This window comes from Arachis ipaensis, chromosome B4 (genome assembly GCF_059453495.1).
Source record: "Arachis ipaensis isolate K30076 ecotype BB chromosome B4, ASM5945349v1, whole genome shotgun sequence".
NCBI classification, from domain to species: domain Eukaryota; kingdom Viridiplantae; phylum Streptophyta; class Magnoliopsida; order Fabales; family Fabaceae; genus Arachis; species Arachis ipaensis.
This window is the reverse complement of record NC_142439.1, coordinates 130,365,954-130,380,484: the sequence shown is the minus strand read 5'-3', so window position 1 is coordinate 130,380,484 and position 14,531 is coordinate 130,365,954. Positions and strand designations below refer to the sequence as shown.

The window sequence follows — 14,531 nt, the reverse complement described above, 5'->3', positions numbered from 1 at the left end:
AATCTCGTGAGGACGGTGATATGTAACACTCACTTGAGATGTTGTGCATACGGCTCAGTGGGGATGACGATACGTAACGCCCACTTGAAACCTTTTTGGCACCTACACTAGGCAAGGACAGAGGTCTCATCTCACTTGTCCAAATGGTTTCGGTGTAACAGTGGAGACGGTGATACGTAATGCCCACTTTTTCTCGGATGAAAGGTGAGACGACACTCTCCGTTGATGTGAGATGGCACACTCCTTTGTTTGGCACGGTTTATACCTCTAGAAGAAGGTGAGACAACACTCTCCGTTGAGATAATGGTAATATGATTTGTAGAATTCTTCCTAGAGATGTTCACCAAGAGACCGATCCGGGGTGTCAACCAAATTTTGAGTCGGGTTTGGCAAATAACCGACACGTGAGCTCATGGCCACTAGAACAGGCATGTATCATACTGCATTTGTTTGAATTTGCTTGGGTCTACATAATTACTTAGTTTACCTAATTGAATATTCTACTAATTGCTAATTGTACTACTTGTCATAATTGCTCTCTATGTGTGATTGTTCAACTGTCTGTGTGATTATGATTCGCTGGCTCGGTTTATGGTGGTTTTGAGTGTTGATTTAATTGTGTTGAGCCAGAGGCCATGATTTGATTATGTGTTGGGCCGGAGACTGTGGTTGATTATGCTTTGGACCGGAGACCGTGAATGGATGAATTAATGGTAAGTAGTGATATATTATGGAATACTTTGTAAGTGAAATTTGTATAAGTAAAATATGAATATGAATTTTTGGTTTATTAGTTATTGTGATTTGAAAAGACCCATAAGACGAGCGATAATCACTACGGTTGAAACCGATCTTCCTTTTATATATATATATATATATATATATATATATATATATATATATATATATATATATATATATATCCTCTTGTGACAATTTTTAAAACTCCTCTGGTGAAACTGTTTGATTAGGTTATCACCCCCTATAGCTCTCTATTTTTTAGGAAATGGACGAGAAAGACTATGAAGATTTTGTTAAGCTGCGCTATATCTGTTTTAATGCCTTAGTTATTATTTTTTTTCTCTATTATTATTATTATATATTGTAAAGAGGGATAGGAGTTGTAATAAAATATGTATGAATTTGGAATGTAACTTGTACGAAGGTTTCTTTGATATATATATATATATATGATGTGCTGTGGTTGAAGTGTATGTATGTATGATTATGTAATGAAAGAAAAGAAAAAGTATTTTCAATTTTCCACACGAAGAAATTACAGTTTTCCGTTTAAAGGCTCCTATTATGTAAAGATATATTTAAAGTCATTGTAATACTTCTCGCTATCAGAGTGGCACAGCCAAAAGCGTAACGTTCTGGTAGTAAGGGTGTTACAGCTTGTATGTAGTATAATAGAAATACTCTAATTCAATTATGTTGTGCAACACACCAAACTAATCAGAATGAACCCCGCCTGAATCCCCATAAACTCAAACTCCGGTGTTATCTATTTTCTTTCCAATTGACCACTGTAAAGAATGGAACCAATATCCATTAACATTGTATATTGGGTAGCTAGTGCCCTTGTTCATTGGGCCCAACTAAGTGCAACTAGTTCCAAATTTGTTGTGTCAGTTAGATACACACTAACGTATTCTTTGAACCAATGTGGGAAACTGTTCAATAAGGTATCAGGATTTGCCTCTTGGAATAACCTATATGATAGAATAGGAGTTAGAAGTTTTGATTAGATTAAAAAGTTAGTATCTTACAGATTGCAATATTTATGAAGACTTAAAAAACCCACATGAGGTAGGGTGAAATCTGGTCACAGTTAAGCAACACTTGTAGGTATGCGACATCAATTTTCTTCTGCTCCAACCAGTAATCATTGTCCGCACCCATTGCAGCCCCTTCGAGAGCAAAGATTGGATACGTTGTTCGACTTGATGAGGATTCTCCCTTCCCATCATTTCTTACAACCCTTGTTCTACATGACTCAATATGAAGCTGAAAATAGTATGAGCGAAATGCGAATGTTTTCTTAGCTAAGAATGTTTCGCATATGCTGCTCTCAATCCGAGCTTTGTTCTTCACGGTGCACTTGAATGAACCAATCATCCTCTCAAATGATACATCCACCGAAATTGGACCGGACCACATAGTATTGCTTCGTACAGTAGGTGGACTGCTAAGTGTTCCATAATATCAAAAAAATAGAGGAAATATCCTCTCTAGCTTACAAAGTATGATGGAAATGTTCCTGTCTATGACTGTGACATCATTAATGTTAAGTTTCGTAGAACATAACTCCCTAAAGAATTCACTTATTTCTGTGAGGGGTTTCCAGATGTTGGTTGAAAGTTCTCTGAACACGACAGGAAGCAAAGACTCCATGAAAACGTGGCAATTATGACTCTTTAACCCAACAAGCTGACCCTGTGATACGTTTGTACACCTGCTCAAGTTAGAAGCGTAACCATCAAGAAACCTTAATAATCTTATCCACTTACAAATACTTTGTCTCTGGTCCTTCGTTAGAGCGTATACCGCCTTTGGTTTAGGCCACCTCCCGTTATCAAGTCTCTTTAAATGCAAATCTGACTGACTGCAAATGTCCACCAAGTCTAACCTAGCGTTATTGTTATCCTTTGATCGCTTATCGTCCATTATTGTGTGCATGATGTTATCAAACACGTTTTTCTCAATGTGCATCACATCAAGACAATGTTGAACCAAGTTGTCATTCCAATAAGGCAAATCCCAAAATATACTCTATTTAGTCTAATTATACTCCTTGCCATATCTCGGAGGTCTCATACCTGTCCCGTTATCGACGATCCTTGGCATTCTACTAACACGATGCCAAACTTGCCTACTAGCCAACCTCACGGGTGCCCTTTGGTGTCAGTTGTATTCTTTTTGAACAAGTTCTTGTTGCGCCGAAAAGGATTATCCATGTCGAAGAATTTTCAATGGCAATCAAACCACGTGTTCTTACCGTCATTCATCAACCAAAATGCTTTTGTATCCTCCATGCAAATGTGACATGCCATTCTGTCCTGAGTGGATCAACCTGACAATATCCCGTATGTAGAAAAGTCGTTAATGGCCTACATTAATGCAGCACACAGTTAGAAGTTTGTCTTCGTCAAAATATTATACATTTTTACCCCATGGGTCCTCAACTCATCCACCAAGGGCTGCAAGTAGACATATATTTTGTCTTTTGGATTGCTGGAACTACATATGATGTAAGTCAGGAACATGTATGAGTCCTTCATGCACATTTCGAAACTCAGGTTATAAAGTGTAATCACTACAGGCCAACAAAAATACACATTACCAAAATTGGAATTTGGTGCGAACTCGTCAGAGCACAAAGCTAGTCTAACATTTCTCGGCTTGCTCTTAAATATAGGATGGACCCGATCAAAATACTTTCAGGCTTTTGTGTGACGGATGCATCATGATTCCATCATCTCTCTTGTTGTTACTATGCTAGGTCATGTGAGGGGCCGAACTCATTGATGCATACAATCATTTCAGAATAGGAATTAAGGGCAGATAATAGTGCATCCATTTCATTAAGGGTACCCAAATTATAATGTTAGCTGTAGTTGTTGGTTTTTTTTGATATTTCATTCTCCCCAAATTCTAATTTGGTAATTGAATTATTCATTGATTGCAGACCATTGATAAAAGATGGTGTGATTTTTTTGTTTGGACAAATGTCAGGCAAGAGGCTGTGCTTGCAAAATCAGAAATTGTTAGTTACAATGATAACTAGAAGATGAACTTTGGTTGGAGGCTGAAAAAGTTAGAATCTAATATTAGGAGTCAAAAGTTTATGATCTAATTATTATTTCTGATTGTTTCTGTAATGCTATTGTTCTTACTAGTGGTATTTTGTATACTTTGAACTCAATGTTAAGTAATAATGCGATTGAAATTTGGTATATGTATAATATTTTCATGAATGAAAAAAAGTTGCTGCACATCTAACTGTGTTATCCAATCTTTTCTAGATATTCAATGTTTTTATCAAATGATAAAGGTAACCTGAATATATAGCAATAGAAAAATATAGTAATTATTTTAATAATGCAAACAAAGTTATCATTCATAAGTTTTAATTAGATTACAAAGCCATAAACAAAGTACTGCTAACAAAATAAACATAACAATAGGTTTGGTAACAAATCAGCCATAAACATAAAGTTATCCTAACAAAAGAAAGGGCTACAAAATATAAACGAAAGTCATGAGATTTTTTTTTGCAAACTATCAAATTACCCTATACGAAATAACTCCCAACAAAAATGCATGTTAGACAAAAGTCATCAATTTTTTTTCTATGTGCCTTGAATTCTGGGGTGGGAACAAATTTCAAGAATTTGGCAAGTCTTGCAGCTGTTCCTGAGCTAGCACCTTGTATGGGATTAATTGGGATAGGGGCAGAAGTTGGTGGTGGAGATGATCTTCTCTTTGGTGGCAATTTATCTAGTCTTAAGTTAGTGAGAAATTTTGAATTAGTAAGAGATTTTTGGCTTAGTTTGAGGTATTAAATTAGTAGGAAGCATTAGATTAATAGGAGCCTTTGGGTTCTCCATAGTGTTCATAGGCTTTGGCTTGTTTTGGGGGATTGATAAGTGGGATTTTTTGTTTTGTCATTAAGAGTGACTATAACACCTTGTCCTTTTGCAACATCCACTCCTTTATTATCCGTGCATACATTAGTCTCCTGATCTTGTAAATAATCTGGAGATGACACCCCATGCTCAAAATATACATCCATCAATCCCTTATTCTTTTAAGCAAGGAAGCACATCTCTCTAAGTTCGTTGTTATTGTTTAGATTCCTCAATTCGGTTTGCAAAGTCCTCCTAAGTACTAGCCACCAACAATGATGCATCTTGTCATAGCCTAACTCCTTGTAATAATTCCTTATGAAGAAACATCTAAGGTATCCTCATCCAGATCATTCAGACAAGTTATGTTATCAGGGGCATACTTCAACATCCCTTCATCATCTTTCTCAAATTTTTCTCTATAATAAAGCATTATATCCAATAACACATCCATCTGCACCAACAAATCAAAACCATTAGATAACACATTATCATAAAAAAGTACTGCAACATCATTCAACAACTACATCATATAAAAAACTTATAAATTAAAATCACAACTTTTCATCACTACCGTACATTAACCCAATAATAAAAAAATCTTTGTTTCATTGCCAAAAAACAAAGCATAACACACTAAATCCTATGGCTTAACAAAAATCTTTAGATAAAAACTTTTAAAATAATGCAGCCATGAAAACTCTAGGACAACCCAACACACTAACAATAATGCAATGATAAACCTTCATCATGTATTGATTTATAAAAAAAATTCGAAAATTATTTCAAACAACACATACCTTCAACGACGCAGAAAACAAAGAAACCACTTGCCTCTAAACTCTCCCCATGAACACTAAATCCTTCAGACGCGAAGTTTTTTTTACAACACTCACACAAAAAAACCAAGTTAACGTGGTGCCATTTGTAACGATTTAACTTCCAGCACGTTATAATCGTACCAGAAGACATGACCAACCTAATTTCTTTATTTTCTATTTAATATTGAGCATTTACGCATTAATCTGTCGATAGTTTTTCTAAAAAGTTACAATTTTTTCATCAAGAACAAATAACACATATTCACGTACTTAATATTAATGATACATTATAGTCGTATATACAAAATCAATTACAAAACCTATCCCTTTGAATAAAACTTCAACGAATAAGTCGAGGAAAAAATAAATTCTAACAACTCAACTTGCAAACAAATTCTTCTATGCTTCTGCAGCTTTATAATTAGCCTTTGTATTTATAAGAGAAAGGGATGGAAAAAGGGACTAAGAACTGGGGAGTCCTTAGTATGGTCGGGGTGGATAATTATGTTCATTTTATTATTATTAGCCAACAACAACAAGCAACAAAATACATTCAACTTAACAAATAAAGAACACAGAAGTCAAACAATCATAAAGCACATGCAAAGCACCCACACGTATACATAGAAAGTACATCACAGAGAAATATGCGCAAACAAGTATGATGTATGTCTATTCCTAGTGCAGATAATGAGCTCATTTGTCGGTTACATACCCGTTTCCGACAATATTCGGTAATCACATCCGAATACGGCTTTTCAATTGGCATACCCATTGTACACACCCACTGTCAATACAGGGTGGCTTTCCCTCGCCGACATATACATGATATACCTCTATGAACACCCCTTGTCCTCACAGGCTGCAGCACCAGGCCGAAAGTATGTATAACAAAACCTCTGTGAACACCTCCTGTCGTCACAGGCTGCGACCTTAGGCCAAAAGTTTTCTAGAAAGCAAATTTCGGTGGTTGCACCACCATCTATCTGATTGTCCTTCTGTAGCAGATTCTCGCATAATCTTTTTCATTATTCACCATCAATTACTCTTTTTATCTTTGCCATCTGCTCTCCTGTGATAGAGATTTCTTTAGTTAATACATCTTTTCTTTTCTTTTCTTTTCTATTTTCTGCTCTCCTATGGTAGAGGTTCGTTAAATTCTTTTAGTTTTTACTCTTTGCTCTCATGTGGCAGAGATTCCTTTAATCTTTTTCTTATCTTTTTCTTATTCTTTTACTTTCTTGTTTTCAATATTTTAAATTATCTTCACACTCTTCTCTCGCCTTTCCCTAATTGTCATGTAGAAGGAGAATCATCAGATTCTCAATTTAACTCTGTATTTCTAAGGCTTTTAAAAATTTTTATTATTTTATCTTTTTTTCTTATTTGATAAAAATAACAACTTTAATATAAATATACTAATAAAAATATACTAGTTAAATTAATACAAATAATAATATTATTTAAAGATTAATAATATTTAATATTTTATTTTAATATAAAAAAATTAGTTTGTAAGGCTTTATTCTTAATTTTTAAAAATTCCGTTTTAATTCTCAAGCTTGTTAAATATTTTACTTTTTAACCCAACAATTTATAAAATTATTAATTTAATTTCATATTTCTAGAAATAACCTTAAACTCTTATAAAATATCTGATTTACTCTGGAACTTTTACTTTTTATTCAAAATACCCTCAAAACTTATATAATTATTATTTTTAACCCTAATCTTTTATCAAATCATATTTTCATATTCGAAAATAATATTTGTGTTGGTGACAAACATTCTTTTCAAAACCAAAATCTTCTTTTGTGATTTTTTAAAATATTTGCTTGATTTTTTATCCGTTTTCGAGCTTTATGGTTACCGATTTTTCACAACTTTTAATTTAATCTTTCAACTACCAAATCACATCAAATATATCAATATTTCAAACTTAAAAACAGTCCAAAAACACCCACAACATATCCGTTTTGACAGTCTCAACAAAACCAAACATAAAGCACTAAATCAACAATATTTCATCAAAAAATTCTAAAACAAAATCATTCAATTTCAAGTCACAATCATCCAGTCAACAATCACACATCAAGAACACATTTAATTATTACAAAATTACCAGGTCCTACCTTTGTATGATAGCCACCAAACTGAAACACCAAAAAAGCTTTCTGAACGAGAAATCGAAGAAGAAAACGTCAAAATCGACTACTCCACCTCCGAGACTCCCACTTGGCCGAACCATGTATAGAAGATCAGCGACGTCACCGTTGATTTCTCCCAAACAAAAGTGACGTTAATGTGAAGAGGAGGAAGATACAAATATTTTAATCGGATTAGATTTTTAATGGAATTACGGAACTCAAGAAATCGAACTTGAAAAGTTACGGTTCAATGCAATCTCTCTCTCTCTCACGGTCTCTCCCTCTCTTTTCCCTCTTGTGTTAAGCTGAACGAGGAAAGAAAAATGAAGTAACGATGATATGGTAGCAAGGGAGGAGGCATGTGTCACGGTTTGGAGCTGATGAGTCAGCGATTCAAGTTATAAATATCTTAAACGAATAACGATAAATACTAGATATATTAAAATACAACTAATAATATATATATGAGTTACTAATATAAATGACATTAGTAACTTAAAGATAGAAGATATATAATAAAATATTAGCAAAGCTAAGTTCATTAAAGAATACCGATATATATCTACTCATACCAGCAGATTTTGAACTCGATAATAATATTATTAAACAAATTTTTATTTTAATTAAAGCAAATAAAAATAAAATATCAATAATAATAATAATAATAATAATAATAATAATAATAATTTATTAATAAATTATTATTATTATTATTATTTTTATTATTATTATATCTTTTCTCAAAATATCTCATTATAATAAAAATTATATAAAAATTATAATTAATTTAAACTCTGGTTACCATAAAATCAATGATGTATAATATTTTGTTATAACAAAATTATATAATAATCTTAATTAATCCAAATTCAAATGATAATAATTATAAAAATTAATTTAATTTTTGTAATTTAAAATAATTTTTAATAAATAGTTTAAACTAATAGAATAAATTATAATTAATTTAAACTTCAATAATTATAAAATTAATGTAATTATTTTAAAATATAAAATTTAAAACTTAATAAGATAAAACATAATTTATTCATATTTAGATTTTAAAAAAATACGGAATATTATACCATTGATGAGAGAAGGGGAAAATGAAGTCTGAGAGTGTTCAAATAAATATGGTGAAGGCAAACCGTTTTCATGAGTTTCAATGCAAGAAATGACGTCATTTTTCTTTTTATTGGGCGTAAAATGGTACTGCGTCATTTCACTTAACTCAAGCATGGCATAAGAGGTGCCACATCATCTCTTCGTTTGTTGATTATGCGTCGAAAAGAATAGAAGGACAACTATGGGTCTCGAAACAAAATATGAGAGATGTTTTTAGGAAATTTTGGAAGTCAGGAACGATAATAGGTAACGCATCTAATTTCAAGGATCACTTTGAGATTTAATCAATATATTGATGAGTAATTTTAGTGGTTGATTTTAATGTACAAATAATATATTTTTTTGGGTAATGTTAGGGAGAAAAAAAAAACAGGCAGAACTTGCCTTATTTAACATTAATTAAATGTCGCAACATTTAATAAATACTAAATAAGACAAGTTATAATTGTTTTTAGCTTATTTTCTTTGGTTACCAAATATTTTCTTATTTTTTTATATTATATAGTAGCGGATAGCTAGATGTTAGTTTGTGATTTTCCATTACTGTAATTTTGCATAGTGGAAATGAGTTCTTTTCGGTTTTCTGTCTCATCTCTTCAACTTGATCATTGACTTTCAAATTAAATTTTATTATACTCGTTATCTAGGAGTATATTCCAAAGTCCGTGAAAGAAAAAATATAAGATCCAATAACTGATGTATAGCCACATATGTAAACATACATTGGATTTTCTATTTAAATTTTATTTTCAAAAATATTAAAAAGAAAAGATCCGCAGAATATCACCAAATTGTCGAGCTTCTTTAACAAGCTTTCTATTTCTTTCTATCGTTTTCTTCTGTTTTTATTTCTTTTAAATTACCTTTAGTATTTTCAAAGTACAAGCTTAATAGTTCATGACCCAAAAAATACCCTTAATAGTTCAACCTTTTTTTATTTAATATGTATACCAGAGGCGGAGCTTCATGTAGTAAAAGGAGGGCAATGACCCTTCCTAAACTTTAAAATTTTTATATAAATTACATATAAATTTTAGTTTAGTCTTTTTTAAAAATTTTATTTTATTTTATTTTATTATAAAATTAATTTTTATTTTCTCTAAAATTCAACCTAATTTCATCCCTATGATTATAACAAATATAAAGTTAGTTAAAAAAATAAATAAATTTTACAAGTTGTCTTAAATTCTTGTAAAATAAAAGCCACTATAATTAACAGAGTATATGCATAAATATCTTTAAAAAATTTTGTCAAACATTTTTATTATTAAAAAAATTTTATTATGCCAAAATTTTTGAATTTTATAAAAATAATATATATAAATTTTTTCATTCCACTTTTAAAAATTTATTTGTTCAAATAAAAACCAATTTGACTACAATAAAAATTTATGTCTTATTTTATAAAATTAAAAAATTTTAATGTAATAAATTTTTTAAAAACAAAAATGTCTGACACAAAATTCCGTAAAAAGCTATTCGAGTTACACTGGTAGTTAGTAGTTACCTTGTAATGCATTATCTCTTACAACACGTGTTAATATCATAAAACAATTTTCTTACACAAACTTCAGTTTAGTGAGGTTTTGATTAAGTGATTTGAAATTTAAACACGTTACAACAAAGATTAAAAAACATACAAAGTGAAATCACAGTTTTAACCCTCAGTTTTTCAAGGAAATCACAATTATTCAGCTCCAATCCAGTTCAACAGTTAAAATCTCACACTGTTGATTCCAAATGAATTCACTTTCCGCGATTCAAAATCCATTTTTCACTTCACCCTAATAATTTCCCTTCAGAAAAGTTTCCATCTTCGGCTTCAATTTCAATTAACCGTTTCTCTCAAAAACCATAAATTCTCACAAACCCCAATTTCATCTTTCTACAAGCACAAAAATTTGCCAGAAAAAAAAAGAATTTTCTCTGATGCAAAATACAAACGCTTCGCCGTCCTCTCCGGCCGCCGTGGACACGGCGCCGTTCCTCCTCCGAAGCCGCCGCTTCCTCCGGCGCACACCACCTCCACTTCGTACGGCGGCTCGTCTCTTCCGTCAGGCCTCAGGGCGGAGAATGATGCTCCGGGAACCATCCGTTCGGGTCCGGGAGGCGGCGGCGGCGGAGCTTGAGGGGCGGCAGAGCGACTGGGCCTACTCGAAACCGGTGGTGGTGGTGGACGTGCTTTGGAACCTGGCGGTTGCTCTTGTTGGCGCGGCGGTGCTGTGCGTCAGCACGAAAGAGGAGCCATGTGTTCCCTTGAGGGTGTGGATCGTAGGGTACTTGTTGCAAGGTTTGATTCATTCGCTGTGTGTTGTTGTGGAGTTCAATAAAAGAAGGAGAGTGCGGAGGAGCCAAGACGGTTCTACTTCTTCTAATGGTGGTGCTGATAGGGAATGGAGTTTCAGCTCTGAGAGCGATGATTTGGATTATGATAATGTTGAGCGCTTTCTGCACACTGATGATAACAGGTATACTTGGGGGAATTATTTTTATCCATTGTTAGTGTGTAGAAATTTAAATTCTGCATAACTGTATTTTGTTGCAATATATGTGTCCATTGTTAGTGTGTAGAAATTTAAATTCTGCATAACCCTAAACCAGTCCTAAGCTTGAATTGAAGAGGTTGTGAGGTTGTGTTTATGTATTAGGTAGTCGGATTCATGACATGGATAAATTATGCAATTGTGGATTTGCTTATAATGGTTTTTGAATTGCAATTCCTAGCTGTAATTGCTGCCTCAATATTGCTATTGCTGCAGTTTCATATGCGTTTTCCTGTAATTTTTTTGCATTGCAACACACTTATGATTGAGACCGAAATTTAGAACCAGAACATGGTCCTCCCAAGTGCAGTAACTGATACTGATAGGCGGAAGCTTCTTTGCTTTAGAGGTGACATTGTGAGAAGACTGTAGTAGATGTCACTGATATTGAGGGTCAATTAGTGTTTGCCGATTGTGTGTTAACTGTTAACCTCTTGGGGGATGGTTTAATTTCATGGTAAAGTGAAGTTTGTATTTGGGGTATGGAATGAGGCTATAGAAAGCTTGTGATAGACTGATAGGTGGTTAAGATTGATTGTCCAACCTTCTCTTGTGTTAACCTACAATCTGGTTCTTTCACCAACCGTCTATGCAAGGAGATGTGCACGTTGGTGACATAATATGCTGTTCATTATCATTCCCTAGTCACCCTCTCTTTTTCTTTTTCTATAATTCTTAGTCATCCTCTCTTCCTCTCCTCATAGTTTAATGACATCAAATCATTCTTTTAGTAAGTTTTATGCTTTTCTGTATTTTACATCCGAGGTTGCATAGTGAATGTGTTTTTTCTTACATTATTTGTAATTGTCTAATTGAAATGTCCATTGTTATGTCAGCATCACGAAGCATGTTGAGTCAGCAAATACCATGCTTTCATTTATATGGTGGGTCATTGGGTTCTATTGGGTAACTGCCGGTGGCCAGAATTTGACGAGGGACTCACCTCAGCTTTATTGGTTAGTCAAGTCTTGGAACTGTATATATCTGGTTAAAATCTTGTTTTTTCTATGAATTCATCCCATATTCTTCCATGCATATTTTGTGATGGTTGTGTATGTTGTATTTTGCAGGATCTGCATTACATTCCTTGCTTTTGACGTTGTGATTGTGCTGCTTTGTGTTGCTGTTGCATGTCTGATTGGTATTGCTGTTTGCTGTTGCCTGCCATGCATACTTGCTATCTTGTATGTTGTAGCAGATCAGGTAACTAAGCTCTTGTATTTGATTCTTTACTGGCTTTTATTTTCCTGAGATGCTTATATAATTAATTTAGTACTTTTAGTCTTTTATAATTTTATCTGCATCTGTTTATTTCCGAATGATAACGAGATTTACAAACTAGCTAGTGGTCAATAATGGTGTTTCTTTGAATTTTTCTGTTGCAATAAACTGTGTTGGGTATTGTTCTCTGAAAATTTGAAGGCTAAATTAGTCCTAGCACTCCAATTTTTTAAGTGTATTTTAGCCTGTGATTTCTTCATATTTGTGTTTTGGTCAATAATGACCTTTATAAATTGAAGAAGGGATTCACATCTTACATCTTTCCCATGCCTCTAGAGACAGTGCAATTCATGGAAGTTTAACTTTTAACGCACTGCAATTGGTTTCTCGCCAAATATTTTTTGTTAGCTCATATTTTAGTCACGAACTGGCATATCCTTCATATTTCACCATTTCCAACTTTAATCAGACTTACTTTGACCTTAATGTGGGGACAGGAAGGGGCAACCAAGGAAGAAATTGAGCAGTTGCCAAAATACAAGTTCAGAGTGATAAAGGAATCTAAGAAAGAAGATGATATTCCAGAATCTTCCAAAGGAATAATGATGCAATGCGACAGCGAAGCAACTGCCGAACATGCTATTGCCTTAGAAGATGCAGTAAGTCCCCTGCATATTGGCAAAATATAATCTAGTATAAAAATGGTCATGGCTTGAAACTGGCTGCCTATTTTTATATGTATTTGCATTTATCCATGTCTTGGTCCTGAAGCTTAATGATGAATACAAAGGGTTTTTCCACGCTTGTTTGTTTATTAATCATGAAGGGGTTGCTAAAAACAGTTATACTGTTGCTACTTATATTTTAAGCTTCTGTTGGTATGTTCCCCTTTTTATCCTGTTGGTATGTTGCTATACTTATATTTTATCCATGTCTTGTTTGCATTATGCGAATTGACACTTACCTTCCTTATAAATACGACACTGACAACGACGGTATTGTGTGTGATATTACTCAACTTTAGGAGTGGTTAGTGTAATTGGGCTTCAAATTACTTGTTTCAGTTTCCCAATTTTGCATTCCAAATAAAAACTTGAGCAACAAATCTTCATTTCTGACATAGGGACATTGATGTTTTTGTGGTAAAACATTACAGGAATGCTGCATCTGCCTTTCTGCCTATGATGATGGTGCTGAACTCAGAGAACTTCCATGCAACCACCATTTCCATTGCACGTGCATCGACAAATGGCTGCTTCTAAATGCCACCTGTCCTCTCTGCAAGTTAAACATTTTAAGGACTAGTAATCACCACCAAGAAGTTTGAACCAAGCCCTTCAATGAAGTTCATTAGGAGAAAACCAATCTGTTACATCCATCTCAGTGATGTATATTTCAGAGCTAACCATATTCCGAAACACTTTGTTTCTGAGTTTGTATAAAGAAGTTGAATTCTCCTTATTTATCTCATAATATATATGGCCATGAAGCTTGAATTGAAATATTAAAAAATCCGTGTATAAATGTTGGTCTCCTGTAATTTCACATTTGATAAATATAATAATATATATGCCATTTTCAAAAGTATACTCATGTGATAGGTTTTCTTCATACAATTCTAAATAATCTCTAGTCATAATTGGTGGTTTGGTGAAATCTCTTCTAAATTGCAGGTTACAGTATTTGAGGCTTTAATATTGCTACTAAATCAAAGCTTCCATTTTCAATTTTACTGTGGCAAACCAGCATATGATAGTCCCGTTTATTATGAGGTACGTTTGATGTTACAATAACAATAAGTTTTTTATACGGTTAATTTATTGATAAGTGATAAATTTCAGTGATAAATTTTTAAACGAAGTTTAGATATACTACAAATTAGTTTTAGATCTACCGACTTAGTGAACACCGTGAGGAAAAAATAACCTTTGTCCTCATACAATCATGTAGGTAGCAAGTGAGTAAACATTGTATATTGGTACATGACATTGAAAATGTTTTAGGTACGGTAAGGCTAGTCAATTTTTAATTCAAAACCGCCTCTGT

At 33.3% G+C, this 14,531-nt stretch overlaps 1 protein-coding gene across 1 annotated transcript; it reads left to right on the top strand.

The window, feature by feature from the left end:
- The first annotated feature begins 10,372 nt into the window (after positions 1-10,372).
- LOC107639825 (E3 ubiquitin-protein ligase At1g63170) lies at positions 10,373-14,069 on the top strand. Its single transcript, XM_016343439.3, has 5 exons — positions 10,373-11,189; positions 12,101-12,220; positions 12,335-12,467; positions 12,983-13,144; positions 13,642-14,069. The coding sequence occupies exons 1-5, from the start codon at positions 10,651-10,653 to the stop codon at positions 13,810-13,812; spliced, it is 1,125 nt and encodes a 374-aa protein (XP_016198925.1). The 5' UTR covers positions 10,373-10,650; the 3' UTR covers positions 13,813-14,069.
- The last annotated feature ends 462 nt before the right edge of the window (positions 14,070-14,531 follow it).